The sequence below is a fragment of the Fusarium sambucinum genome, chromosome I (genome assembly GCF_050947815.1).
Source record: "Fusarium sambucinum isolate potato_lamoka chromosome I, whole genome shotgun sequence".
NCBI lineage: Eukaryota > Fungi > Ascomycota > Sordariomycetes > Hypocreales > Nectriaceae > Fusarium > Fusarium sambucinum.
In genome coordinates this window covers 455845-482402 of record NC_139294.1, presented here as the reverse complement: position 1 = coordinate 482402, position 26558 = coordinate 455845, and the positions used below count along the sequence as shown (strand labels likewise).

The window sequence follows — 26558 nt, the reverse complement described above, 5'->3', positions numbered from 1 at the left end:
AATCTGAATTGATCACGGATCTGGACATCTTAGATACCGCGCAAATGCGGATACAGCGTAGTATGAGCTCCAAATTCGCTGTCTCGGAATCTCCTGCAAACATTTCCCAATTCGTACCTCAATAGAATCAATAGTGGGGACACGCCACGTTCCCAATTTGGGTCTGAATAGCCTCTCGTCATACCAGATGATCCTGTCAGCCTTGGCAAGCCTCAAACACTGGCAAATAGCGATATTGTGATGGCGGCGTGATTTAGCTGTTGGTTCTATTGACGTACGAATCCATGCAACATCCTTGTTGGGATAGAATTCGGAGCAAGTGAAGAGTACGCGGAGCTTGCATCTGTTGGTTGCAGTGAAACAACTGTAGATTAACTCAAGTCAAAGTTTTTATTCAGCAGCAAAAGACGGTGCACAATAACGGTCATTTCACCTATCAAGTCGACATGTCTAAGAGGAATAAACCTGTTCTTGTCACACTAATTGTCGGAGATAACAATAAGGTTAAAAATGATCATTGGCCATTGGAGCTAGACAGACTCGGGACGGCGCGAGGGCGATGATCTCTGTCAGGTCTAGGCTCAAGGGAGAGGATTAGGCCCTGTCACATTGTACATCCAGATGCGCTGGTGTATCAGATCAGTTGGACAGGGGTGAGACAGCCCAAGAAGACTCGGCATGCCAAAGAGCAAACAAAGTGTCAGGTCACTTCTGGATTCACATGCACCGCCGTACTCGTGCATGTTTATCCCGAGATTTATTTCCCGCTTCCTTCCCTTTTTCTTTTTTCTTTGTCTTTCATCCACTCTGCTTTCTCTCTGTCTTGCCGTGTCAGCCGCTGTCAACACTCTCACTGCACAAGCATCTAACCATGGCCACCAATCAGGACAAGAGATCTTTTGATGTTTGCGATACTGCTCGCTTCAGCGAAAGCGACAATGTCGACGAGAAGAAAGGCACTCCGGCTGATCGCGCCGACATGTATCGGCTGGGTAAAACGCAGGATCTGAGGGTAAGTCCTGTCTCTGACCGGATGGTACTGCATTGATGCGCTAACTTGCGATCAGAGGAACTTTCGCTTCCTGTCCATCTTCGGGTTCTCCATGATTCTCATGTGTTCATGGGAATTCTCACTCAGGTATTATAGGCGCGCTCACGGTGTGGGAATGGAGTGGCTAATTTAGTATTCTTACAGTGTCGCAACTATTGGACTCGTCAATGGTGGTACAGCTGGCTTGATCTGGATGTTTTTTATCTGCTGGATGGGCTTCCTGCTCGTCAACATCTCCATGGCAGAGATGGCTTCCATGTACGTACCAATCTCCCAATAGCCTCCATATCGCTAACTCGTGCTACTTCCAGGGCCCCAACAACCGGAGGACAATACCACTGGGTATCCGAATTCGCACCGCCGAAATACCAAAAGCTCACCAGCTACCTCATGGGATGGATGTGTGTCCTTGGCTGGCAAGTCGCGTGCGCAGCGACAGCCTTCATCGCTGGTACCCAGATCCAAGGCCTCATCATCCTGAACAACCCCAATTACTTCCCCCATCCATGGCACGGAACCCTCCTCTCCATCGCCGTCGCTGCATTCACCGTCGTCTTCAATACTCTCCTGGCTAGAAAGCTTCCCTTGATCGAAGCCATTGTTCTGGTCATCCACATCTTTGCCTTTTTCGGTATCCTCGTTACTCTCTGGGTTCTTTCACCGAGAGCCAACGCGAAAGATGTCTTCACACAATTCAGCGATGGAGGCGGTTGGGGAAGTCTTGGCGGCTCTGCTCTCGTGGGTATCATTGCTGGTACTATCCCGCTGCTTGGAGGCGATGCCGCTGTCCACATGTCGGAAGAGCTTCGCGATGCCAGTAGTACTCTTCCCAAGGCCATGATCTTGACAACTGTTGTCAATGGCTTCTTCGGATGGATGATGGTCATTACTTTCTGTTTTTGCATTGGCGATTTGGGACAGGTCATCTCCTCGCCTACAGGTCAGCCATTTATGCAAGTATTCCTCAACTCGACACAATCTGTTGCCAGCGCCACAGCCATGTCGACTTTCATCGTTGCCATGACAATATTCGCCAACTTGACTGTGGTAGCTACAGCATCTCGACAACTCTACGCCTTTGCTAGAGATCACGGTGTTCCCTTTGACTCATGGTTCTCCCGAGTACCAACTGGCTACGATGTTCCCATTAACGCAATCATGGTGACATTCGTAACATCATGTCTGCTGTCACTTCTCAACATTGGATCTCCTGTCGCTCTCAATTCTATCACATCGATGGCAACAACAGGTCAATTGTCTAGCTACATAGTCTGTATCAGCTGCATGGCCTGGCGACGATGTGCCAAACAGCCCATTCTTCCTTCCAAGTTCAACCTGGGTCGATGGGGTCTACCCATCAACATCGCTTCAGTGGTTTTCCTTCTCATTATTTTTGTACTTGCTTTTATGCCTGGCAATCCCAATCCGACTGCAGCCGAGATGAACTGGAGTATTGTCATGTATGCTGCTGTTTCAATTTTCGCTGTTATTTACTACATCCTTTGTGGAAAACACCGATATGAAGGGCCCGTTGCGTACGTTCGCAAGCTTGATTAGACGGACAAAGAAAAATTTACATGTGATAGTTGGTTGATAGGTGCAAATAAAAATTCCCCTAACTTCAATCGATTTAAACTTCTATGAGATACAACGCATTACCCAAATATCACTAAACACACCACTTGCATTCTGTCGAAACTACTTGTTCGACAATAAGCCCGATGTCCGGGGTCATGTTACCTCGTTTCCTCAGATTCTCTAACCGACGCAAATTTGATCTGCACGATGTTTTTGGTGGCTGTTTATGCGACTGGAATGACTGGCCAAGAGTTGTTTGTTGGTACGACGCGCAGGTGGAAGTGGTGTGGTGGTCCACATGCATGAGACACGTCAATTCCAGAGACAGAGTCTTGACAGTAGCCTAAATCAACCCTGCTTGTTTGTTTCGATTAATGCGAGGGATCATGGTAGAGTAACAAAGCCAATCGGAACGAATCGGAGTAAACTTGCATGCAAATGAATGTTGGACACAGATGTATAAGTATAAGAACCTGGGCACTGCACCTTTCGCACAAGTCAGCAATCTCAATTACCACCACCAATAATTCAAAAGTTAATCAGAGATTCCCGATCGCCATGTCTCAGATCACCCTGCGAGATGCGAGTTACTTCGAACTCCCGGCAATTGCCCACGTTTTGGCGAAGGCGTTTTGGAACCACGAGATCTTTGGTGACCTGATGCATCCTCATCGTGACATTTTTCCGGACGATCCACATCTGTACTGGCTACGGCGGGCACGCGTCAACTTTTGGGACTATCGCTGGCGATTTGTCGTCGCTGTAACCAAGGACAACATGGGAAAGGAAGTCATTGCTGGTGTCGCACAATGGGAAAGGTTAGGAGAAGGAGGGAAGAAGCTTGAATGCTTCTATCTGGACCCTCGTACGTACTATCTTGCACACTCGGTATTTCGGGAGAGCTAGCCTGTCGTAGGAAATCTTCTCAAGCCACTATCTGCACTTCTTATGCACGTACGGGCCGACCTCTCGCCCAACCGAGCAGCTAACATGCAAAACGAAGACATCATCGAGCGAGCATATCCCTGCTTCAAACACATCTGGAGTGGTAAACGAGCCGAGTCCTGGTATGTTGCAGCATTGGCAGTGCATCCGGACTTCCAGGGTCAAGGTGTGGGGAAACGACTAGCACAATGGGGAATCGAGAAAGCCCAATCTGAAGGCGTTTGCGCTTCGGTAATTGCTGCTCATGGGACGGATGAGTTTTACCAGAAGCTTGGATTCGAGGAGAAGTTTGGCAGAGCGAATGATGGGATTGGGAATCCGTTGGCTAATGTTCCGGGGTCGAACATGTATTGGTACTGGCCCCGGACTTAGATCTGCTTGCATGGGACTAAGCATGCAATATCGTACTTATATGAAATTCGTTTTTTTTGATATTTAACATGCTAAAAAAGAACTCTTCGCTACTACCTGTGTATGCAAGTCTATATGGTGACTTGGAACGCCTCGCGCTCTGGATCCTGAAGCCTAGCCAGTTCCAATATCAACCTGTAGAGGTACATCGCCATGTCAATCTCCCTCGCGGCTTTTCCCATCCACTCCTTACCCCGATTCGCGATATCCTCAGCCAATCTCTGGCCTTTCTCAGTCGAGGTCAAGTAGGTAACTAGTTCAGGTAATTCTTTCAGGCTTTGGCTGACAGGAATATAATGCACCCAGGGCATCAATCTCTCGTCATGCCACTCACGTAGAAGAGCTTGTTTCAGTGGCAGAGAATTTGAAGATAATAGTTTGTAGTATCGCCCACTAATGCCATTCCCATCCAGGTCAAATGCAAGTCTTGAGCCGAAAGCTTTGTCCTTGTCGGCCCAGGACTTGACGTCGAAGTAGGTACTTTGGTCCCGGCAGAACTTCCTGTCGCATTGGAATATTCTCGTGAAGCCAACGTCATAGAGTCGTCCGTTTAGAAACCCTGACTTGACAGTGCTGATCGAATCTCCCTCTTTTCGTAGGTACGAGTGTTTTTGATGTCCCAGGTTCTGAGTCATCGATACTAATCTTTGACGTTGGTAATCTCTCCACCGACCGTCGTGGGCATAACCTCCAGTTGTTGAACCTCTCCAGTACAAATTGTTGTTCTTCTCTGACCATGGCATGTCGCGACTATCATCGTACTGAAATTCTTTCTCAATGTAGGCTGGGCTCGGGAATAACACATCTCCCATCGTCGAATATGCACCAGTTGATAGCACTGGTACCAAGCCCTCAATGAGTGGGAATGTTTTGGGGCTTACAAATGCTCCATGCAAATGTTGATATTCGGGGTGTCGGCATAAATCTGACTCGGCCAGGTGATCTTCAACAAATGGTAACCCAAAAGCCCCAGCATTTTTCGTAGCCTCACCAGATCTTGGTTGTAAGGTCGAACAGGACCTCGTTAAAGTGTCCCAAGTAGGCTGTTGCGACATATCAGTGAGCTTAATTGCCTTCTTTTGGTCGTCCTTCGGTGATTGATTCATCATTCTAGGCTCATCAAAATGGTTAATAAGAAGCTTAACGTTCGGAAGAACCCCTGGGAGGTCATGTAGAAGTCTGTTGAACAGAAAACTATAATGTCTGTCATAAACACGATTCTTGTGTTTACACTTCATCGTAGATGTCCTTCCCAGGAACTCGCAGAACCAGACTTCACTTCCAGAGGTTTTATATAACTCGTCCATGGCTTCTGCTACTTCTTTTCCGCTGAGTTTTAGGAAGGGCGATATCGAGTCAGTGATCGTATCAAACTCGTCGATGATGGGAGATTTGTGGTGTTGAGCAAACTGGAACCAGCCTTCGTAGCCTGGTGGAGGATCGATGTGGTATCGGCGTTTGTACTCGATTGTGGCAGCTTCATATGTCTGAGACTGGTTTTTTATCGTGCTTTCGAAATTCACCATCGCTCTTCCGGCAAGGATCTCGATAGGATGAGGTTGACCGTCGCTGAAAGTATTGATCGCTGCATCTTGGGTTTCGTGGATCATATATTCGTTAAAGACAAAAGGAAGGATTGATAGAGATAGGAACAGCCATATTACCGACTTTCCCTTGGCCTGTTTGGGTAGGAACTGCGTAACCTGAGCTAGGGAGACAGTCGACACCAAGACGTGGGAAATGGCTTGTAGTTGGGAACTTTGAGAAGAGGGATCCCTGGCACATGCTAGAGCAAATGTCCCAACAGTGGGAGCTATGAACCATGAAGTTTTGGTTGCCTAATTGTGTTAGCTACTCTTCATGACGGTTCATATGAAGAAGCACGTACAGTTTGTATAGTGAAGAACCATGATGCAGCTTTTAATGAAGCGGATAGTAGTACACTGAAAATGTCGCTAGTTGGTGGTCCAAGAATGAGTAGTTGCATAATAACAGAAAATACGAGGAGACATGCTGTTCGAAAAGCGATATCCTCGATACATGTCTCGATGTCGACAGATAGCAAACGTAGTTTCAGGTCTGGTGTTAGGAGACTATAAACGACGAGTAGGGACACGACCAAGATAATGGAGATGAGTGATCCGAAGAGATCTCCGTTTGAGAGTGATAGTACAGCAGGGATGGCGGTTAATGCAGCACCCCAGACCGTGTTGATGAGAGGGGTTTGTATATGAGGACCAGGGTATGTTGTATGAGATGTAAAGTACGCATGTACGGCAAGTAACAGAGGCGTCAGAAGAGGATAGAAGCCAACGATGCTACTTTCAGCCCTATAAAATGCAGCTGCAGTGATACCGACGGCGACAAGCCAATGCGATATTGATGACTGGTCTTGTTTCTTTGGCTCATGTGAATGTTCGAGTGGCAATGCATCATGGGAACCTGATGACGGGAAACGTTTAAAAAGAAAGGGAATAATAGCCCAACAGACTATCTCTGAGCACAGCTCTAATCTTCTTGCTGGATAATATTGTGTGAGGGTTGTGAAGAGTATAGCACCAGCCGCAGAGCCCACCGCCGGATCAACATGTTTAAGGAGTGACATCATGGATTAAACACGGATTTACCGGAAAACCACTATGACACCTCAAAAAAGGTAAGGAGAAGCTGAACTAACAGGTACAGCATAAAGCCTCAGAAATTGAATCATTGAGTAATAACAGTCATACTTGTTTCAGCGAAAGGGAGGAAAGGGGGAAACAAAGAGGGATATCATTTCTTTTGTCACTGATATTCCAGATGAAGCCAAGTAGTCTTGGCATACCTGAGCATCATAACAAAGCTTGGCAAGTGAACAGGGGCAGTCCAACAAAGGATTCGAAGCTAGTACTAATGCTCCGACCTAACTGGTAGATGGATTTCGATGATGCAGAAATTCGTATCCCCATGGGGCTATGCTCTATCATGATCCGTTTCAAATATTCGAATAGGCAGCTGTTTACAAAGATGGAATTTACATTCGTTCTCCATGGCTGAAGGATGAGGCGATTGGAGCTAGTCTGGCGATGATCCTTGCAGATGCATCTTGGGCCATCGAATCCAACTTAACCACGAAACGAATTATTTTTCTAAAGAGTATCCGTACATATGAGTACAAATAAAACGTAAATCCCAAATAAAACGTAAGGGGATCAGCAAGAATATTCTCCGTGGAAATCTCTCATCTTAAATCCTATCCCCAGGTTGAAACTGTCACCACTCTCAAGATCCACATGCTTCATGAAAGAATGGTCCACCATGATCGCGCCAGCGTTACTCAATATGGACTAGTCTGGGGCAGTGCTATTCACGCTCGCATCGCCTCATGTTCCTATTTGTCTTTAAACGAACGCGACTTCTTGGCGCGTGTCCATCATGTCACAAATCAGGGGGAGCAGCGTCTGGAGAAGCTTTTGGAAGATTCATCGTGGCGAACCTTAATTTATCATCATCAGATATGCACTGACACAAGGCTCAATCCGTGAAAATACCCCGAGTGGCTTCAGCTGCATGACAAGCCAGTGTGTATGTTACATATTTACTCAGCTGGACACACAGCCTCAGCCTTGTTTGAGTACAGCCTTGTTGGTGTGATGAGTCTTTTCAAGATTGGTGTATTTAAACATTGTCATTACCCTACACAGAAAATAACAAGATCAAGATCCCACTTTTGAAGCCACTCGTGGGCATTTGCTTTGTCTCACTACCAGCACTAAGCCACGTCTCACCAACGCTACTTGATTGGCTATCAATGTGCCAGGTTTCCTTATCACTCCATTGCTCGCTAAACATTCAATCTCGCTTACTCAACCTAAAAACACCATGGCTGGCGTTCCCAATTCGAAAGGATGCGACGCGTGCCGTAGACAAAAGAAAAAGGTAAATTACCACCCATATTCTGATTAATTAATTAGCTCATGAGTGAAATTTATAGTGTGATCAAGCTCAACCAACATGCTCTCGGTGTGCGCGTCTCAAAACGACCTGTGTAGGAAGTGGTGTGAAGCGATTCGTATTTAAATCGGAGAACCAACAAGCAGCCAAAAAGGCTTCACAAGCTGTAGTCATTACACGAACAAACCCGACACCAGCTCCAGTGCTAAGCAATGAAAAGACCCTGATATCCGGAAAATTGGTACATATTCTAAACCTCGACGATCCAGCATATGATATTTCGACGTTTGGCTTATTTGTCGTGGATCTTCCTCGATATGTTGGCTCCAGCAAGTCGCTCGATGCGGCTATCAACGCCTTTGTCGCTGGATTCGGTACGCTTAAGAATAAAACAATGTCAAAGATCTTTGCGTTGGATCGATATGTTTATGCGATAAAGATGTTGAGAGAAACCATGACCGACCCTGTATTAGCGAACACGAAAGACAACATGTGCTCTATATATCTGATTGCCATCTGTCAAGTGAGTCTTCATCGCCCTGAGGGTGAATCTATCATTGACCTTTCAAAGGAATGGCTGGGACATGCTTCTGGGTATACCAAACACTATGAAATGCTTGGGCATTTGATCCAGAATTCTATCCAGAAGCCCTCTTTTGATCCCTCAGACCTACCATTTATGCAGACCATTCTCGGTGCTGTGGTAAGTTGACTTTATTTTCAGCAATTGACATGTCCATTGTGCTCACCCAAAAAACAGATCCTGGAGAGTTTCAATAATCCAAACATACAATTGGGTCCATGGTACTGGCAAGCAATGTCTCTGTTCAGTGGTGGCGTTCGACCCCTCAAGTCTGGCGACGGCATGTCCTTCATATCGCTAGATCTTGCAACTATGGCAGAACTGTCTTGGTATATCCGCGAACCCGACAAATATCTTTATCAGATACGCTCCACCTATGCCGTCCTGCGAGCGGAACAACCTCGACTTCTCCAAATTGCGAAAATATCAGTCGCCAAGGCCAGAGAAACAAGCTCTACATCACAACAGAGAAGGCTCGGCATGCGTTTCCATAGTGCAATCGCAGCAATGCTCACCATGGGGATAGTCCTGAATCGAATCATGCGCGTCTACGATGACGATCCTGTTCTTATGAAAGAGGCTCAACGCTACGTCGACGAAATTATTGACCTAGGTATAGAAGCTAGCTCTAATCGACCGATTGCTGCGGCTTCTATAGCGACGCCCCTCACAATGGTGCTGGCTGCTATGGAAGATTACAGATATTCTGAGGTAGAGGTGTTACTGTTGGAGTACCAGACTGATTTTGCCGGATTGCATTACTTTGACGATGTTGAGAGGATTCGACGACAGTTTGAGAATATTGATAAGAGCTATCAAAAGAAGAGAGGGCTGCTGACACCAAATGAACAGGGTGCGGAGGAAAGAGTGACAACAATAGAATCAGATATAGATGTTGGACCAGGCTGCACGATACTATAGAAAGACTACCTAGTAGAAGGAAATGGTACGCTGAATCAAGAGTTTGCACTTGAACACTCCCCAGTTCCATTTGCTGGCTACACGTTAAACATCAGCGATTCTTGAATTAAGACTGGCGATCGCGTCATCGGCTACACCACCCAGTCTAGTGGGCTCCGATGAGTCATACCGATAAACGTGGGGAAGTAAAATTATACCTACAATAACAGCATACGCGCCATAATACCGACTTATTGCGTTTTGATAATTGCGTTGACGATTGACCGTCAACGAAGCAACCGCAGACCAGCAATAGACCTGGCTATCTCATAGACAATCAACATGACTCAAAATATCTACGACAATGCCGACTTCTTCGCTGAATATTCGGCTCTTGACCGATCCATCAAAGGTCTCGATGGAGCACCAGAATGGCCGCGGTTGAGATCTTACATCCCGAACCTCCAAGGCCTTGATGTCCTTGACCTTGGCTGCGGCTTTGGATGGTTTGCTCGCTGGGCGCGAAGCACTGGAGCCAACTCGGTTAGATCGATTGAAATATCTAACAATATGCTCAGTCGAGCAAGAGCCATGACCAACGACACAAAGATCATTTATGAACAAGCCGACCTTGACAACACCAACCTTTCGGAACATGGTACCGGCATATACGATGTTGCGTTTAGCTCACTGACGCTTCACTATCTTGCGAATCTACCAGAGCTCGTTCAACAAGTGCAGACTGTTCTCAAGCCAGGAGGGACATTTGTATTTTCTATCGAGCACCCCATATACACAGCGCCAAGCAAAGCCGAATTCGTCACTGATGCGGTATCGGGACGAGAATACTGGCCACTTGATAGCTATCAGAAGGAGGGCCTTAGGGTGACAGATTGGCTAGCGGAAGGAGTTCAGAAACAACATAGGACTGTTGCTAGTTACATCAACCTTCTTCTCAAGGCAGGGTTCCGGATAGCAGAGTTCGATGAGTGGTATCCCACGCCAGAAGAGTTGGAGAAATGTGGTTGGCATCGAGTGTTGGAAAGACCCGTTTATCTTTTGATGTCAGCTGTAAAGAATTGATTTATAATTCGTTTGTGTAAAACCGTTAAGCTACGTACAATCTGCAATATAATAACAAGTAGATAGACTTAACAGACCTAGGAATTTGCACCAATGTCCTTGAGAAATGCAACAATAGCCTCGCTCATCTGCTTCAACCCTGGATCCTCAAGAGGATAGTGCCCTGCATCCTCCAACATAACCTTCTTGACGGGAACCTTGGTAACGTCCTTCAGAAATGCCTCCGATACCCACAACGGCGTCCACTTGTCCTCGGCAGGCTGTGTCAAAAGGATAGGACAGACATCGAACTCAGCTGGTTCCTTGGCCGGTTTGTAAGACATAAGCGACGCCAGGAACTTCATAGTTACCCACGCGTTTGCGGATGTGTCGTCCTTGTAGCATGCTTGCAGAGCTTGTTGATTGTTGACTAGCGCAGACATCCGTCCAGTCAGCCACATAGGCATTGCAAGCGAACCCAGACCGATACTGGTCATGACGCCACTACTCGGGGCACCGATGCGACTCATCAAAAGGTTTCGACAAGCTGCGTCTACAACGGACTGGATGCGCATGTCCATGAAACACATTCCAATCACACCCTTCACCTTCCCGTTCAAACCTGCCGAATGGAAGGTAAGTCCTCCACCTGCGCTTAGTCCGTAGAGCACAATGGGTCGTGAGTCATTCTCATACTCGTGATGAACAAATTCGCTTGAGATATTGACCCAGTCATTAAAATCCCACACATAGTCCTTGGCAGGGACAGTGCAGCCATAGCCAGGCATGTCGATGGCGACGAGTTCAAAGCCTGCTTCGTGAAGAGGCACACCGAGAAGCATGGACATCATGCGACCGTTTGTGCCCATTCCGTGATGCATGATCAAACGGACTTCAGCAGAAGGGTTACGCCATCTGTCGAGATGAAGGGCATGGCCATGATGATGCCAGACTTCTTCAACTGGGGAGTGATCAGGGGTGAAATGAAGACGTTTTGGAAGGAAGGATTGGATCTCTTTCCATTCTTTTTGATCGGCGTAGGTTGGGTAGTTGGCCATGATGGTTACTTGGTAGATATTGGAGCTTGATGGCTGACGTGGCGTGGCTCACTGGAATATATACCTCTACCAAGCAAACAATATGTCATTGTGATATCGTATCATTCTGTCATCTCGCATTAACATCAATCGTTCCAGCCATTTAGCATCTCTTTTGGCCAACGTAAGCAGTGGCTGTCGCATTCGCAGTCGTATGTTCGACCCTTTGGGGTAACTTGGACCACCCTCAAAACAGTCTTTGTCAAATCACAATGCGTGTCAGCAACAAGTCCACCAATAAGAAATATGAAGATGCTAGCTCAACAATTGGCTAGTTCGAGTTGGTCCGAAGCATGGAACATCGGTGAATCCTGAAGGATTCCTTTCTAGCGGAGAGGATGGAATGACTATTTGTCCCTTGCCACGGACATGGGATAACTATCCTTGAAACCTCTCCCGCTGAACCTGTCAGAGGAATATGCTATATCCTATGTACTATCTTGTAACCTCGTTTGTTAAGCTTACTTCTACAGACTGGAAGAAAAGTTGTCGATCGTAATGCCCTTCCCATACTTCTCTGCTAGTTCTACAATTGAACTAGCAGCACTGAGGTCGGTCATCCCCACGCCAACGCACTTGTACACGACGAAACCCTCCTCCAGCCATGTGTTCAAATGTTGCTGCTTATCTGCTGCCCAAGTCTCTTTCCATTGAAGCACTTCACCAATCTCGATGATCTGATCGGTCTTGACTTTGCTGTTGGTAAATTCTCCCGTGTCCTTTTGTGCAATCTCGCGGTCGTCGACTAGGACAACACCACCAGGTCCACCTCTAGGGTTATATCCAGGCATAGAGACAACCTCGTTCAATATGATAGGATCGATCTCGAGCATATCAGGTTGCCAAGACCCAACTGCAGACAGATACAGACCCCGGCCATCCCTGAGTCTCGGTAGAAGCCACTCGGTAGGAAACAAGGCTTTCTTGGAAGGGGTTGTGCAAAATATGACATCTGCATTTGTGATTACGATCTTGAGTCTGGACTCAGAGTCGGAATCCTCAAGATTGATGCCTTGGAATTGGGCAGGCGAATTCCACAGCGAGTCGTTCTCGGATGATATTTGTTTGATCATCTCAGAGAGACCTTCGTTATTGCGTTTGACGATAGTAACACTCTTTATATCTTCTCCTCTCAATCTGAGCGCCAAACGCAAATGCCAGAGGGCTTGCTTTCCTGCGCCGAAGATAACAATATTCGATGTATTCTTGCGGTAAAAGTAGGATACCATAACATTTAAAGGCGTTCGATATCCGGTCAATTCATCTCCATTGAGGATACCCCTCGGGTTACCTTCTTCATCACAAAGAGCTACTATACCATGTATGGCAGGTCTCTTGACAGCCGACCGGTAAGAAGATGAAGTCGTAGGGTCAACGGTAATCTTGACGCCAACGTTGGTTGGTGATGTAAAGGGACGGAATAGATTCTTGACCCCATTAGGACGGACGACAACGCTTGCGTCAGGCTGGTATTTGCGCTCCTCGCCGACAGAAAAGTCTTTCAGAGTTTGACCTAAGGCGTCCTTGATTGAAATGGTATCGTCTCTTGATAGGTTGATAAGAATGTCATGGATAACAGGGTCCCCAAGAACAACGCAGCTAGTCATGTTGTAGTATATTTGTTGCGATTGATAATATGAAGAACGTTGAGTTAGTGAACAGTCGTTGTTTAGGGAAGTCTCGAATGGATAGATTGTTATATCAACCGAGGCGTAAAGTGGTACGTCGGGTAGTGTTTCTGTAGTGTGTTGCATGGCGTTAGCGTTGCTGCACTGCATCCGGATAGAGTCCCGACACCTGAGGTTAGCGTTGCCGCCGCTAAAACATTGCGATAACGGTCTAAGGTTGCACCGCCGATTGCAGGACCGGGCCGCCATTTACCGGATTGTATCAGGCGTGTTAACATCGGAGCCAAGCACGACCCCGTCTCAATCTACAACAGATTCGCGAGCATCCTAGAGATATTCATGGTCCTGGTTTCTTGACACTACTTGATCTTGTTTAATTCAAATGCTGGCAAACTTGATAAATTTTAGATTATTATAATATTATTTACTCTTCGGGATCCAAGTGCCACGAATCTTCAACTCTGAAGCCTTCCGGGAATGGGTCTGTGCTATCTAAAACAACTTGCTTAAAGGATGTAATCCAGGCGCTTCCGGTAACAGAAGGGTAAACAGCGTTGTAATCCCCTACTTTAGTTGTACCGTGGATACGGCCGATAAACTCAGTTCCGATAACACTACGGTGATAGAGTGGCTCGCCTTCCGCCAACTGCCCTCTCTCATATAGAACCGCTAATCGGGCACAAGTTCCAGTGCCACATGGGCTTCGATCGAGTCGGCCAGGAGAGACAACAACCGTGTTGGTAGCAGCCTTTCCATCCTTGTACGGTTCAAGAGGCTCTGTGAACTCAAGTACGGACATGACGTTGATCTCGGCGTTCTCTGGATGACTGAAATCTGTTTGCGCCGCTACAACTCGCTTGATACGCTCTCCAAGCTCAACAAGCTTGGCTCCGTTGGTGTTCTTTATCTTGATCCCCACTGTCGTAGCATCCACCAGGATGTAGATCATGCCGCCGTATGCGATGTCAACTTTGATCTTTCCGAGCTCGGGGATTTCGACCTCAAGATCTAGTGCAAAAACAAAAGCCGGAACATTGTGAAATCGAACGCTCTTGCACTTGCCATTCTCACACTGGGCATAAACAGTGATTAAGCCAGCTGGGGTATCCAACTTGACAACAGTTTCAGGCTCCTGCATAGGAACCATACCAGTTTCCAAGAGACATGTTGTAGTGGCAAGTGCATTGGCGCCGGACATAGGCGGATAATCCTCGTGTTCCATGATGATAAATCCGGCATCGGCTTCAGGGTTGCAAGGTGGAAGAACGAGATTGTGGCAATGATTCATGCTGCCACGGGGCTCGTTGAGAACAAGCTGACGGATCTGGTCTTCCTTCTTCCAGAAGTGCATCATCTTCTCGAACATGGTTTTGCCAGGGGCATCACGAACGCCTCCGACAATGACATCGCAGACTTCGCCGGCACAATGAACACCAACGGTATTGAAGGATCGCTTGAACGGCATGGTAAACGGTATTGATTAAGTCAGGGAGATGAAAGTGATACTATGTAAGGAGGGAGCCGAGCTCAAGGGCCGACAGCTATTTAATACGTCCGATTCCCTCGTATAGAAATACGACTGACCCTCACGAGAAGATTAGGTAAAGTTCTCTTTATCGGCTATCCACTCCGATATAAACCAACGACAAAGTATGTGGTAAGGCTAGACCGGCTACGCTTCCGGTTCCGGTTACGGTGCATATCATTAAAAATATGTTGTTTCCCCGCCAGCTTGAGCTTTATTTGGCAGATCTTTTGTGAACTATATCATGTGCAAGTTTATCCATGTGAAATGGTTAGCGTAGCCGACGACAAGTTCAAAGATTGGCTTCAGGTTCCGGTGATTATAGAACTGCCAATTGATTGGAGTATATAGCTTCTACCAGTACTTGAATCCCTCGTTAAGTACCCTATTTCGGTTCTGCTACAGAGGGATTATCTTCCTCAAAACTCTCACGAATCAGGAACTTCTCATCGTTCACATGGTGATGTCGTACCCAAAAGATAATTGTCTGGACGAAGAGAACAATACCGGGAGCGGCCCAGGCCCACTGTAGAAAGCACATTAGAAATATACAAAGATAAGGACATCTATACTTACAATAAGATTGGGATCGTTAATAGAAGGAATCAAGATCTGAGCCAATGCAGAAGATAGAGCCTGCATAGCCAAGTTGATTGCAACGACGGTGGATTTCATGCCTTCAGGTGCCCTAGCATATGCCATCTCGTATGCAGTGACTGCAGTGAAGAGTTCACCGATCGCACCGAGCATAACGACAGGAAGCTGCCACCAGATAGAAACGGGGGATACACTGTCACAGGCTGAAGCCTGATATCCGCAAGGCGAGGTTTTGTAGACCCACCACTGCAAAAGTGCACCAACGAGACTTCCGATAGTAGCAGATATATAACCAACAGTCATACGACTGATGGGACCAAACTTGATGTGGTGTCTGTTCAAGAGAGGGTAAAGAACAAATGACATGATGGGCGCAAAGATCATCAAGGTGAGTGGGTTGAAGTTGTGAATCAGATCATTTGGTGCACCTTTGGTGGTCATTGACGCTCCTTGATTCGACAATACCGTACCAACACCGCCGTTATTCAGGTAGAATAGTGGCTGATAGAGAAAGATCTGGCACGCGGACAGAGTTCTGCGAGCATGCTCGACTGCCTGACTATCCCAAGACACTGTCTTGCCCTTGGTAGCAAGAACTGATGGCTTGACAGACTCGAAGAAGTCCTTGGCCCAAACCCTGCCTTTGTTCTCTTTGATAGCCAAACTGACAATCTTCAAAAAGTTGTTCAGATCGGATCCTTGAGGCGGTGCGCGCTTAAGAGTCTTGTATCGCCACATGAGCAGCACTGGTAGGAGGATGTAGATAATACCCGGAAGGAGAAATGCAAGCCAAAAGCCAACGTACTTCTCGATATAAGTTGTGGCGATCATGAAGAAAGCACCGATGTTGATACACATGTAGAAGATCAACATGATCCTTTGGATAGTGGTCTCGGGATCGACGATGACCCTTTCGCCTGACTTGAGTGTCTTGACATATTCTGTCTGGTCGGTGTATTGGTCGACGATGAGAGGAACGACATTAGGCTTGAACAGACCTGCTCCAATGGCGAGGAGAAAGAAACTGATCATAAAAGGTGCAAGTCCATTACCGGATTTGAGAACAGCGGGAGCTGCACCTCCAACCATGATAACGTGTGCTACGCCACCGATGATAACTCCGTACATGATTGCTCTGAAACGGCCGGTCTTGGTGTCCCCGAGCCATGCTCCAAAAATTGGGATTATATAGGCCAAGAAGTTAAACAGGAGTACCATGGCAGAGGCAAACTGAAGGCCCCGGTTTCTATTGTAGAATTTGGTCAGTTGAAAGTGTAGCTATACATAGCAAAGTAACCTACAGTGCACCAGCATGTCCGTTGGGGTCATTCTTGGCAACAGCTCCAGCCCCGTTACCACCTTTTGGCAACGGGAATTGCATGAAATTGTTAAAGACTGTCTTGCAACCATAGAATGAGGCTCGTTCTGCAAGCTCAACGATGCATAGAAGGTATGAAACCCATGGGATGCGCCCTGCTATCTTTCGTAGTGTGAGTTTCTCTTCGTCGGTCGGGGGCAAGTGATCCGAGGCACTATTGGATGGTGATACGACATTGGCCTCCGGGTCGAGTGCCAGGTTTTTATCTAGCGGATCCTCAAGTGAAGCTGCTGTACAGAACTTATTAGGCGTGTCTTGGCTAAGACTAATGCCACTCACCCATATTGTAGTTGACGCTGGTAGCTCAAAACCAATAGGCTACCTTGAATTTGGAATATTGGCAAATGGATGAAACGCTGTAACATATGGGTTAGATATCTCATTTATAATGCTTAGTTTTAACAATCAATATTAAGTGTCGCCCCTGTAAGATGTCGCCATCATGTCAACCTTGACACCATTTACAGTTTATATAAAAAGAGGAACTTTTATGTGACATCCATGTCAGAACTAACCATTTGAAAATGTACTGAAACCTGTTGGTTAGTATGGCAAAGAGTAGCAAACATTATAGCCCCGCTGTTGTCGGAGTCGGGCCGCTCCGATCCCAATTAACTACTGCCCGGGATGTGGGAGTTATTTATTAATGCACAAATTGTCAATTGCTAAAACATAAAGTAATTTACTTCTTACGAGAAGACAATATTGGCTTGTGGATTTCGATTAATCTGCGAAATAAACTCAACAAGCCGAGAAAATAATGCTATGATTTATATATTGGCCTGGGGAAGAGTCTTTATTCAAGCACCAACGATATCGATCGTCGGTTTAAAGTGGATTTGACCCTATTCTACTGTAACTCTGCACTTTGAGCACGGGTCTTCTTACCACATCAGTGTACTCGGTGCGCTAAACACCACTTTGGCGAGATATTGCGCCACCGGCGATCGGCTAAACCGGCATCTAAGATGCTACCACTCGACGTTTCTTAGATTTCGTAAGTGTAAAAGTATCAATGGATTGGAAGAGGTAATGCCGGTCCCTAATGCCGTTCACGCCTGTTAGTTTAATAGCACTTGGGGTCTTGTCGGTCCCATACTGCGTGATCAACATATTGAACAGATCCATACAACCTTGTCATTACTGATGTTGCTCAACGCCCTCAGCACGACGTCTTCGAGGGCAGTGTTGCACCTTTCTGATAATTCTTTCAGATGACTCTTTCAGTAGGTTTTGATACTCACATATCTTAGCCAGTAGTTCTTTAAGTTGCGCCTGGTCTTATAGTGTCTCTCTGTTGACCCTGAGTACCTGGTAGATCAATGAAGAAAGCACATTTAAGTGTATATGCTACTTGTTTCCAAAGATGTGGAAATCGCAAACAGCGGACATATCCTTATAAGCCTTCGAGTGAAGTAGGGGTTTCCGAATCTTTTATTTACATTTTTGACGGGGAACTTGACGCAAAGTCTATAAGTGCTAAGAAATGGTACAAAAGAATATGTTTATCCAGTGTAAAGCAAAGAATATAATTGTGGTCCCTTAATCTAATTGGGATGCCTGGCCGCAAACTTCAATTTCATGCACGATTAAGTTTAGATAGTTGAACACCAGCTCAAGACCACGATGGGTATATCGAAGCTTGCCAACATTCACTACGCTTCTGCACTCGCTCAACAGCAAAACATCAAAGTAATTAGCGTCCATCCTGGAACTGTTCGAAAAAAACTTAGTGGACCGATCGTCGAGAGCAGTCTAATACTAGGCACGGTATTTCGTTCATTTAACATCCTTGTTGCCGTTGACGCTTTCAAGGGTGCCTTGAATCAGTTATGGGGAATGACAAACCCTGAGGCCTACAGTGGTGTTTTCTACTATCCTATTGGTGTCAAGGGCAAAGAAAGTAAACTTAGCCAGGACAAAGGTCTCCAAGAAAAGCTTTGGGAGTGGACTCAGGGAGAAATGCGCAGTGCCTTGGTTGAATCGACTGACAAGGGGTTTACGTCATGTGATGAATCTTGAAGTACGAGATTTAACGCGGCATGAATTCGAGAAGAGAGTGATTTAAATCCCATACATAGTAGAGAATTTGCAGGACGAAGCAATTCAATAGAGAAAAAAAAACCTCCGCTAGTCATCTTCGTCATCGTCATCACCATCGCCTTCGCCTATGTCATCATCTTCATCGTCTTCATCCTCGTCTTCCTCCAACTCGTCATCGTCATCGTCAACACCTTCACCAGAGTCTAGTGGCTCATCGTCCTCCTCCTCCACACTTTCTGGCTCTTGGTGCTCTTTCAACTCATGAGTCGGGTCATGCATCTTTTTCCGATGCGGAAAGCATTTGAAGCAGAGATGGAATTCTTCCTGGCAATTGGCACAAATGTAAAGTGGTCCTAGTATAGGCTTTATTTATGTCTGGTTAGCAATGATGGATAGATAGAATGGGTTTGGTTTGCCGTACCATAATGCAATTCCGGCAGAACTTATGAAGGTTGAGTTTCCCTGGTAGTACCCTGTGGAAAGCCGTGTCCCAGACTTGCTTGGATCCATTCTCGAGAACACGTTCCATCTTGTCCTCGGTTGGTTGTAGAATCCCTTCTAAATGTTCTTGGAAACCCTCAAAATAGGCTAGCTTGAGTGGTGACCATTGACCGTCGTTACTCAAAGCCCAGATGTCTGCTCCATAATCTTGAACAAGGTGTTGTGCTGTTTCCCAAGAGTCTCCCCATCTGCAGGCCCACATGAGCGGAGTCCACCCATCGGAATCTCTAACGTCAACATCAAAGTCTCCCGGCAATCTTTTGATGAACATCTCCACAGTATGCCAGCTGTTAGTGGATGCGAAATGTAATGGGGTTCGGTCATAGCAATCCCTAGCCTGCAAGCCAATGCCAGATCTGGTCACAAGCTCTAAGTTTTGGTGAACCATTGGACGGCGCTTAGCAGCATGATGACATGGCTTGAGACCTTGATCATCGACAACCTCTAGATCAGCTTTATGTTGGATGAGATAATTCAGCAACCGATGATGGTAGGATTTGCAGATAGCAGCAACAAGAGGGTATGTTTTAGCTCTACCTCCAAAATTGATATCCACCTGAACCTCTTCAATTAGGTATCGTGCAATCATCTCGGAAACGAAATGGACTGGTATACGCCAGATCGCCGTAAAGAGAACGAGTTCGCCTTCAGGTTCAGGTCCAGGCATATTCGGATCCGCTTTCCGTCGAATAAGAAGTTTTAGCAGGGGGTAAAGCTCGATGGATCGTGGTGGGACCTCATATCGCTTCCAGTCGCAGACAATATGTAATAGATTCCCAAACATGGGACTATAAATATCTGCCCTTGCACCTCTGGAAAGTAGTAGCCAAGCTGCTGGGATGTTTCTCTGTTTCAGAGCGATGGCCAGCGGAGTCCAACCGTCTGCGTTTGTATTGTCTATCGGAGCTCCAACGCCAATAAGCGTCGAGACAAGTGCAACTGGAGTGGTTTTCTTGAGATGGTGAAGCACGCTATTCTGTTCTTCATCCAAAATGTTGGCCTTTGTCCCTTCTTAGACACATTGTTCTATCAACTTGACACATGCTTCGATTGTTTCTGTAGACATCTCCTCTGGGGCATTTGTTATGAAGAACTTTGCATCCTTCATCTCGTCATCGAGACGAGCGCCAGATTCTAGGAGAAAGCTAGCACAGTGATAATGGCCAGCCTCAGCGGCGAGTCTGATAGCAGTAGTTCCGTAGTCTTCGTGATCTGGGTCGTAAGTGAGCTTAGCGTCAAGGTCTGGCGCTGACTCCTGATTTGCAACGAGTACTTCTAGAGTGTCCTTATAACCCCACCTCGCGGCCATCATAGTCACAGTTCCGCTATCACACATCGCGTTGACATCAGCTCCGTGCTTCAGCAGAACCTTGACGGACTTTGGTGCATCGTATGCAGCATGAAGGGCCTGCCAGCCATCGTCTCTTCTCCAATCAATCTTGGCCCCCTTTTTGACAAAGAATTCGAGTCTGTCGGTGTTATAGTCTCTCAGCGCCGTGCTGAAAAGTGCTGCGTCAGCTCCTGTAGGTAAGTAATCAATGTCTGCGCCTTTATCAAGCAGGAGCTCTATCATTTCGAGTTCGCATTCCGCGGCGGCGAATGATAATGGGGTTCTGCCATCACCTTCTTCCCATGGATCTATGCAATTGATCTTGGCCCCGTGTTCGATAAGTAGGCTAACGAGTTCCGTGTTGTCTGTCCTCAGACCCGCAATGAGAAGCATTTCCTTGTCGGAATAGGTCTCGTTGGGGTTTGCACCCTTTTCTAAAAGGAGACGACAAATGTCCACGGTATCTCCGCTAATGCAGAACTGGTATAAGAGGCTGCCATCTCTTGATTCAGCGGAGGGGTTTGCACCGTGCTTTAGAAGAACTCGGATGCATTCTTTCCGTTGTTTTTGTGCAGCATGTATAACGGGCTCAACCATCTCAGTATCAGAAGGGTCAACTTGGAACTGAGCCCCAGCCGAGATGAGTAGGTCAAGAATCATGTGACAGCCTATTTCAGCCGCCCTCGCCGTCATCAGCTCTTCGCCCCGTGTTCTTTGGTCAGCTTTGGCACCTCTGTCAAGAAGCATCTGCACGATCTCTAGATCAGCAACTTCTACAGCAAGCTCCAGAGGTGTCATGTCTTCGTCATCTAGAATCGAAAGATCAACCTCGAATTGTAAAAGAATTTCCACTATCGCTCTTTGCCTCCAGAAAATCCCTGCGTGAAGGGCTGTCTGACCAGTCTCAGCGTCAATCTGATTCAAATTGAACCCTGATTTGGCAATAGCTGTGGCCAGGTATTCGGAGCCGGTAATAGCAGCACAGGATAAGAGTGACTGGCTCCAACCGAAGGTCTGCAGAGTTTTCACCTTGTCTAAAATCTTAATCATGATGTCTTGATCTTTAGCAGCGGCAGCCCAAAACATAGCTTCCTTTAAACTGGCCTCATCAGCTTCCGCAATGATAAGAAGGTCGTCGAGGATGGTTGGTCGACCATTTCTCGCTGCTTCGACAATCGCAAGCCACATGTCTTGTTGAAATCATTCTGAATTCCGAGCCTGGTATAGCTCTGAACAAACAAGGTCGTCCAACCCAAAGCAGGCCATGAGTGGAAGAGGAGAGTAATAACTCCGCTGTATCCGTGTGAACGGATTTGATAACAGATACACAGCTTCGGCCCATCTGTCCCGGAGCCTTTTGGTGCTGAAAAAGCTCAAGGCTAACTCAGATGGTCGATGACTTTCAGCAAGTCGATAATGGTCAACCCAAAACCGAACAGTGTACTCAAGCAGATCTTGTCCTGCGACACAGAGTGGATACTTGAGTTCATCCCCCGCATAGTTGCCTGAAGAGAGCCTTTCGAATCCCTGTTGTACACTATCTTGCATCATGTATTGCAAACAGGCTTTTGCAATTGACCCGTGTATGTGTGACGAGTCTTCAGTCTCGCTGTCTTTAGCCGTAGATGAGATAGGCTGGTTGAATGAGTCGTGTGATAGCTTGACTTCGCCGTCTCTAATAACAACAATGCCCGAGAAACATTTTTGGATTTCATCCCCTAGATGCTGGTAATCGTAGTCTAGTAGCGCTGTGCTTATATTCGTCTCATCCTCGGTTGTTGATAATGCCAGAGCCTGTCCCAATGCCTTGGGAGTCAACGGTTCCTTGGCATACCTCACCCACTGGTGTACTTGGAGAGCCCACTGTCGCCTTTTGCCTCCCAGTGTCCCCAAAACCTCGTTCAATATAGTCTCCGCTGTGACTGGGCTTAGCGCTTCCAAGGCATCTGTGATTGTCACGAGCGGAGCTCCTCGGCCAAAGATGTCCAGCCATTGTAGGATCACATATCCGTGACAAGGTACGTTCTTACAATCGTCCAATAGCGCCAAAACGGTTCTTCTGACTTGATTTAAGACAGGACGCTTCTGTAGAAGATGTTCAAGCGCTACGTGAAGACCATGAACACCTACCCCTTCCTCGTCGATTCTGTATCCTAAGAATGGGACCGGGCATTCCCCCAGTGCGAGTCTTTGCGATTCATCGACGAAAGTCTTGGATATATCATCTGAGCTTCTAGTCGTGATAACAACGCGATAATCGATGTCACCATGAGACTGATCCTTTTGAACTGCGGTTAAGAACCACTGTCGCTCATCCTCGATACAGTTGTCGAAGGAGCCCAAGATGATGGCGATGTTTGCCGCGTTTGTCCATGTGCGAAAAGTGGAAAAGAGTCTGAAAAGTTGTGTGAGTGACCAAGACTTATAGTTCTTCAGCTGCGGCAGAATTCTCCGACTGTAAATGCTTGGTTCAAGAGAACAGTGCCATACCGCGTGGTTGACGAATGCGAGGAGCATGGACCTGATATTATTGTATCTGTTATCGGACATGACAAATTCAAAATAGAAAGATTTCCCTGCCGGGTCGCTGCTCCAATATCCCTCCTCTTCACACTCGTATAACGTGTAAAGATACTGGGACAGAATTGAGACTCGCTCTGAATCTTCCTCATTAACCTCAATGTGTATTAATTGAGGGCCCGATTGATTTTTCAATACTTGATACACATCTTGACTCGTGAGCCAGTCCATGATTGGAGGCATCATTTCCTTTCTGGGCTCCATGTGTACGGTTGGGGCTCTTAAACGTGGTGCCACGCTCAGTAAAGGGGCACTCAATTGTATGAGGTACGGTTCGAGCTTTAAAGCTATTCGATGATTAGCGGACAATCGTGCAATGTAGAGTAGCAAGTGGCGGCGTACGATAGAGGTTCTCACGGAAACGTCTCGATACATGTTTTACCCATTTGTCGCCATCGGCTGGATATTCATCACCTCTCACTAAGTTGGAGTGGTCGATGTGAATCAGTTGAAAGTCATTTTGCTTCTCCATCGTGTTAATAAAGGTAGAGAGTGTATATCGGCTGAACGGTGACGAGGGCATAACAGGAAGCTCTTTCAAAACGGGGATAGAATCTTCTGCGGGCATTTGTTGATGCAACTCATCAATCTGGGTCACGTCAGTCCCAGTAACATGACCCTCGCCGTCGTTTGGATCATTTGTCGTGTTCGACATGGCTGCCGACCCAGCGGTTGGTTCCTCTACGGATTCTGTTTCCGGGAAGTCTAGCAAATGATAAACGTTGATGATTGTTAAGTGATGGATTAGTTTTGACCTGAGGAAATCTGCATTGATGCTTTCAACCTGGCGCGCAATGTTTCTTATTTTGTCAAATCTGCCGTTCGTGATTTTGGGGCCAGGGAAGCCCATAAGATTGAGCATTTCATCCTGAAGAACTTCGAAAGACTCGGATTTGTGTGGACAACCGAGAAAGATCTACCAATAATTTAGCATACTGTATAAAAGTCCTCAGAATGGTAGTTTTACAATAGTAGTTGGGAGCGTTGCAATTCTGTGATGGATCTCTTTGGCTGATTCCCAAGCTACAATGTCTTCAAAGTCATCTCGCATCACCGGTTGAGTTGCTTCCATGAGAACCTTTAAATGGTTAATGTTGAAATCACGAATTTTGATTTCTTGAAACATACCTTCTTGACAATATTGCCGCCAATGTCATGGCAGATCCAGATAATTGGCCGATTAACTTCTGTCTATCAACCATAAACGTCAGCCATTCATGCCACAAACTCTTTGACAAAAAAAGTACTTACGTCGGGAAGAATTTGTCTTTTCTCGCGATATGAGCGGAGAAGATTCCGGGCTTCCATCTCAATTCCATCTGGTCCGAAGACGTCGGCTTTCTCATCAACTGCGTAAAAGTAGTCTAATGGCCGAATGGAAAGTTCCTGAAAAAGGTTTTCCCTAAGCCACGACTTTCCAGTTTGCGATGTCCATACAGTTTTGTGATCATCACGAAGCCCATGGACCGTGACCACACTGTACAGGTTAGTACGACGCAAGTGTATGGTTTATTCTACTAACTCGTAGTCATCAAAACTTGAAAATCCCCATTGTCGAGTCAAACCAAGAGGGCGGTTTATATGTCCCGCGCTTGAATCTAAGCCAACAGGCCAAGTTTTGAAATCTGATATGTCAGCTATCTCCGACGAAACGTCTGATGGAGCGTTCGACGAAGAGTCTGATGTAGTGACTGAGGCAGCGTCTTCGTCGTTCCCATGACTAGTTGATTGTTCTTCCACGTCCTTCTCGATTTTAACATCCACCGAGACTTGGTTTACCATCTCGGGGCGAGCTGCTTCCATTTCGTCTGGTTCTGACATGGTGCTGGCAGGGTAAACTAAAACTTTTTCTGTCCATACATCGAGCAGTGTCGAAATAAGGATAAATTATGGAAAAGAAGAACATGACCTCAGGTTGAGGCATTGAGAATCGCTACATTCGTATACCTGAACATCAGCCAATGTACAAACGGTACTGAGCGATATCAGCAATATTGGTTACATTAGCCGTCTAAGCAACAGGGTATGGTCTGACATGCAGCAATTTTGAGGAGGAACTTTTTTCTTATCACAAACGCCATACTACTGCGGCTGAAGAATCCCGGTCGTCATTGGATACTCTACCTGTCGGCTGCGAGCCTACAGCTCCAGCTGACAACTGCCCGTCTTGGCTGGGACAGGCATCTGACCTTTCAACTTATCTTATAGGTGGACCTTTATTGCTCACCGCGGAACCTCCGCGACTAGCTGAGTCTTCTTTCAGTGCGTGCCTGGTGGATGGGAAATGATCAGATCATTGAAACTAGACACCAACTTCATCACATCATCAAAGCGCTTACAATATCTCTTTCTCATTTGGCATTTTACAGCATAAAGGAGGGATGCATTTCTCATTCAGTGGGTGGCGAATCCTACTATGGTTTCGTAAGACTGTCCCAAACAGGTCTCTACTGCGCTTCCGGTAACATTGTGGTGGGAGTGACAGCACCCAATTGATCCAGGTCCACAGCTCCCAGCTCTTCAAAATCGTACTTCATGAGTCGGTTCTTCGATGGCTTTGTAGGTTGCAGTAAGATAGGGTCGTCTTCCGGCAATCCACCAAAAAAGTTTTGCATCGCTGTCCGCCTGTCCGCTTTGCAAGTCAGATTTACATTACAGGAAAACACAGCTTCGTCCATCCTCTTGACTCTAACAGCAAGTTGAATTGAAGTCGGGACGCCCGTCTTCTGACTGTCATTCTCTAGCAAAGTCCATTGAGCGGTTGGTGCTAGGCCAACCTCGTCATCCAGTAGCTTCCTGCCACTGATAGTGGCAGCATGGCTTTTCTCGTGACCAACAGTCCTCTCCCATTTGAGAGTCGTGTTGATATTGGCCACAAAACTGGCGCCAACACCCCCTTCTCCGCCTTTGGTGACAGTCACGGTTTCCTTACTAGGTGAGAAACTGTAGTTTCCGTCAAAAGAAATGGAGTCGACCTCTGGAATCCTTGCGTCTGTTTCTGTAGAATCGAAGCCCAAGTCAATCGTTGCTCGAGCGATACGGCGTGCATTCTTCTCGGGGTCGAATCTGAACTGGAAAACTAGAATGGTGGCCCAGTAATCGCTGTCTGCCGATAAACCGCCGTGGACGACATCAATTAGGTTGCATTGTATAGCAACGCCATGACCGATCCTTTGAATGACATGAGCCCGCTGGAATGGGTTCGCACGGTTATTGCGAATGTGGAATTCGGCTTCTTCATTTCCATATTCAATCATAGGGAAAATGATCTCGTCCATGTCGTTAGTTGACGATTCAATGTGCTCGGCCATGATGTCGGTGGGCTTAATTCTTGTTAAGGCTGAGGAAGAACAATGTTTCTCGGCGGTCTGTAACTCTGCAAATAAGCTTGAGAGCGTAGATTTATTTTAGGTACG

At 46.6% G+C, this 26558-nt stretch overlaps 12 protein-coding genes across 12 annotated transcripts; 5 read left to right on the top strand and 7 right to left on the bottom strand.

Annotated features, from left to right (window-relative positions):
- Nucleotides 1–871: 871 nt before the first annotated feature.
- FSST1_002871 (uncharacterized protein) lies at nucleotides 872–2608 on the top strand (the record flags this gene model as incomplete). Its single annotated transcript, XM_083228901.1, has 4 exons — nucleotides 872–1012; nucleotides 1068–1138; nucleotides 1196–1309; nucleotides 1363–2608. The coding sequence occupies 4 exons, from the start codon at nucleotides 872–874 to the stop codon at nucleotides 2606–2608; spliced, it is 1572 nt and encodes a 523-aa protein (XP_083086301.1).
- Nucleotides 2609–3187: 579 nt separating this feature from the next.
- FSST1_002870 (GNAT family N-acetyltransferase) lies at nucleotides 3188–3946 on the top strand (the record flags this gene model as incomplete). Its single annotated transcript, XM_083228900.1, has 2 exons — nucleotides 3188–3494; nucleotides 3546–3946. 2 exons carry the CDS (start codon nucleotides 3188–3190, stop codon nucleotides 3944–3946), a joined length of 708 nt encoding a protein of 235 aa, XP_083086300.1.
- A 110-nt stretch (nucleotides 3947–4056) lies between these two features.
- On the bottom strand, nucleotides 4057–6590 carry FSST1_002869 (uncharacterized protein; the record flags this gene model as incomplete). Its single annotated transcript, XM_083228899.1, has 2 exons — nucleotides 4057–5823; nucleotides 5874–6590. The coding sequence occupies 2 exons, from the start codon at nucleotides 6588–6590 to the stop codon at nucleotides 4057–4059; spliced, it is 2484 nt and encodes an 827-aa protein (XP_083086299.1).
- Nucleotides 6591–7846: 1256 nt separating this feature from the next.
- FSST1_002868 (Zn(II)2Cys6 transcription factor domain-containing protein) lies at nucleotides 7847–9422 on the top strand (the record flags this gene model as incomplete). The annotated part of the gene is made up of 4 exons (XM_083228897.1): nucleotides 7847–7903; nucleotides 7959–8441; nucleotides 8490–8621; nucleotides 8679–9422. The coding sequence occupies 4 exons, from the start codon at nucleotides 7847–7849 to the stop codon at nucleotides 9420–9422; spliced, it is 1416 nt and encodes a 471-aa protein (XP_083086298.1).
- A 321-nt stretch (nucleotides 9423–9743) lies between these two features.
- FSST1_002867 (class I SAM-dependent methyltransferase) lies at nucleotides 9744–10484 on the top strand (the record flags this gene model as incomplete). Its single annotated transcript, XM_083228896.1, has 1 exon — nucleotides 9744–10484. The coding sequence occupies one exon, from the start codon at nucleotides 9744–9746 to the stop codon at nucleotides 10482–10484; it is 741 nt and encodes a 246-aa protein (XP_083086297.1).
- Nucleotides 10485–10561: 77 nt separating this feature from the next.
- Nucleotides 10562–11521, bottom strand: FSST1_002866 (Alpha/Beta hydrolase protein; the record flags this gene model as incomplete). Its single annotated transcript, XM_083228895.1, has 1 exon — nucleotides 10562–11521. One exon carries the CDS (start codon nucleotides 11519–11521, stop codon nucleotides 10562–10564), a length of 960 nt encoding a protein of 319 aa, XP_083086296.1.
- A 474-nt stretch (nucleotides 11522–11995) lies between these two features.
- FSST1_002865 (uncharacterized protein) lies at nucleotides 11996–13167 on the bottom strand (the record flags this gene model as incomplete). Its single annotated transcript, XM_083228894.1, has 2 exons — nucleotides 11996–12086; nucleotides 12137–13167. The coding sequence occupies 2 exons, from the start codon at nucleotides 13165–13167 to the stop codon at nucleotides 11996–11998; spliced, it is 1122 nt and encodes a 373-aa protein (XP_083086295.1).
- A 445-nt stretch (nucleotides 13168–13612) lies between these two features.
- FSST1_002864 (proline racemase family) lies at nucleotides 13613–14653 on the bottom strand (the record flags this gene model as incomplete). Its single annotated transcript, XM_083228893.1, has 1 exon — nucleotides 13613–14653. One exon carries the CDS (start codon nucleotides 14651–14653, stop codon nucleotides 13613–13615), a length of 1041 nt encoding a protein of 346 aa, XP_083086294.1.
- Nucleotides 14654–15098: 445 nt separating this feature from the next.
- On the bottom strand, nucleotides 15099–16971 carry FSST1_002863 (POT family-domain-containing protein; the record flags this gene model as incomplete). Its single annotated transcript, XM_083228892.1, has 4 exons — nucleotides 15099–15239; nucleotides 15290–16556; nucleotides 16612–16918; nucleotides 16968–16971. The coding sequence occupies 4 exons, from the start codon at nucleotides 16969–16971 to the stop codon at nucleotides 15099–15101; spliced, it is 1719 nt and encodes a 572-aa protein (XP_083086293.1).
- A 1343-nt stretch (nucleotides 16972–18314) lies between these two features.
- FSST1_002862 (uncharacterized protein) lies at nucleotides 18315–18710 on the top strand (the record flags this gene model as incomplete). Its single annotated transcript, XM_083228891.1, has 1 exon — nucleotides 18315–18710. One exon carries the CDS (start codon nucleotides 18315–18317, stop codon nucleotides 18708–18710), a length of 396 nt encoding a protein of 131 aa, XP_083086292.1.
- Nucleotides 18711–18818: 108 nt separating this feature from the next.
- FSST1_002861 (uncharacterized protein) lies at nucleotides 18819–24963 on the bottom strand (the record flags this gene model as incomplete). The annotated part of the gene is made up of 10 exons (XM_083228890.1): nucleotides 18819–19094; nucleotides 19153–20203; nucleotides 20267–21752; nucleotides 21802–21941; nucleotides 22007–23429; nucleotides 23485–24058; nucleotides 24110–24220; nucleotides 24271–24333; nucleotides 24394–24619; nucleotides 24665–24963. 10 exons carry the CDS (start codon nucleotides 24961–24963, stop codon nucleotides 18819–18821), a joined length of 5649 nt encoding a protein of 1882 aa, XP_083086291.1.
- Nucleotides 24964–25589: 626 nt separating this feature from the next.
- FSST1_002860 (uncharacterized protein) lies at nucleotides 25590–26453 on the bottom strand (the record flags this gene model as incomplete). The annotated part of the gene is made up of 1 exon (XM_083228889.1): nucleotides 25590–26453. The coding sequence occupies one exon, from the start codon at nucleotides 26451–26453 to the stop codon at nucleotides 25590–25592; it is 864 nt and encodes a 287-aa protein (XP_083086290.1).
- Between the last annotated feature and the right edge of the window lie 105 nt (nucleotides 26454–26558).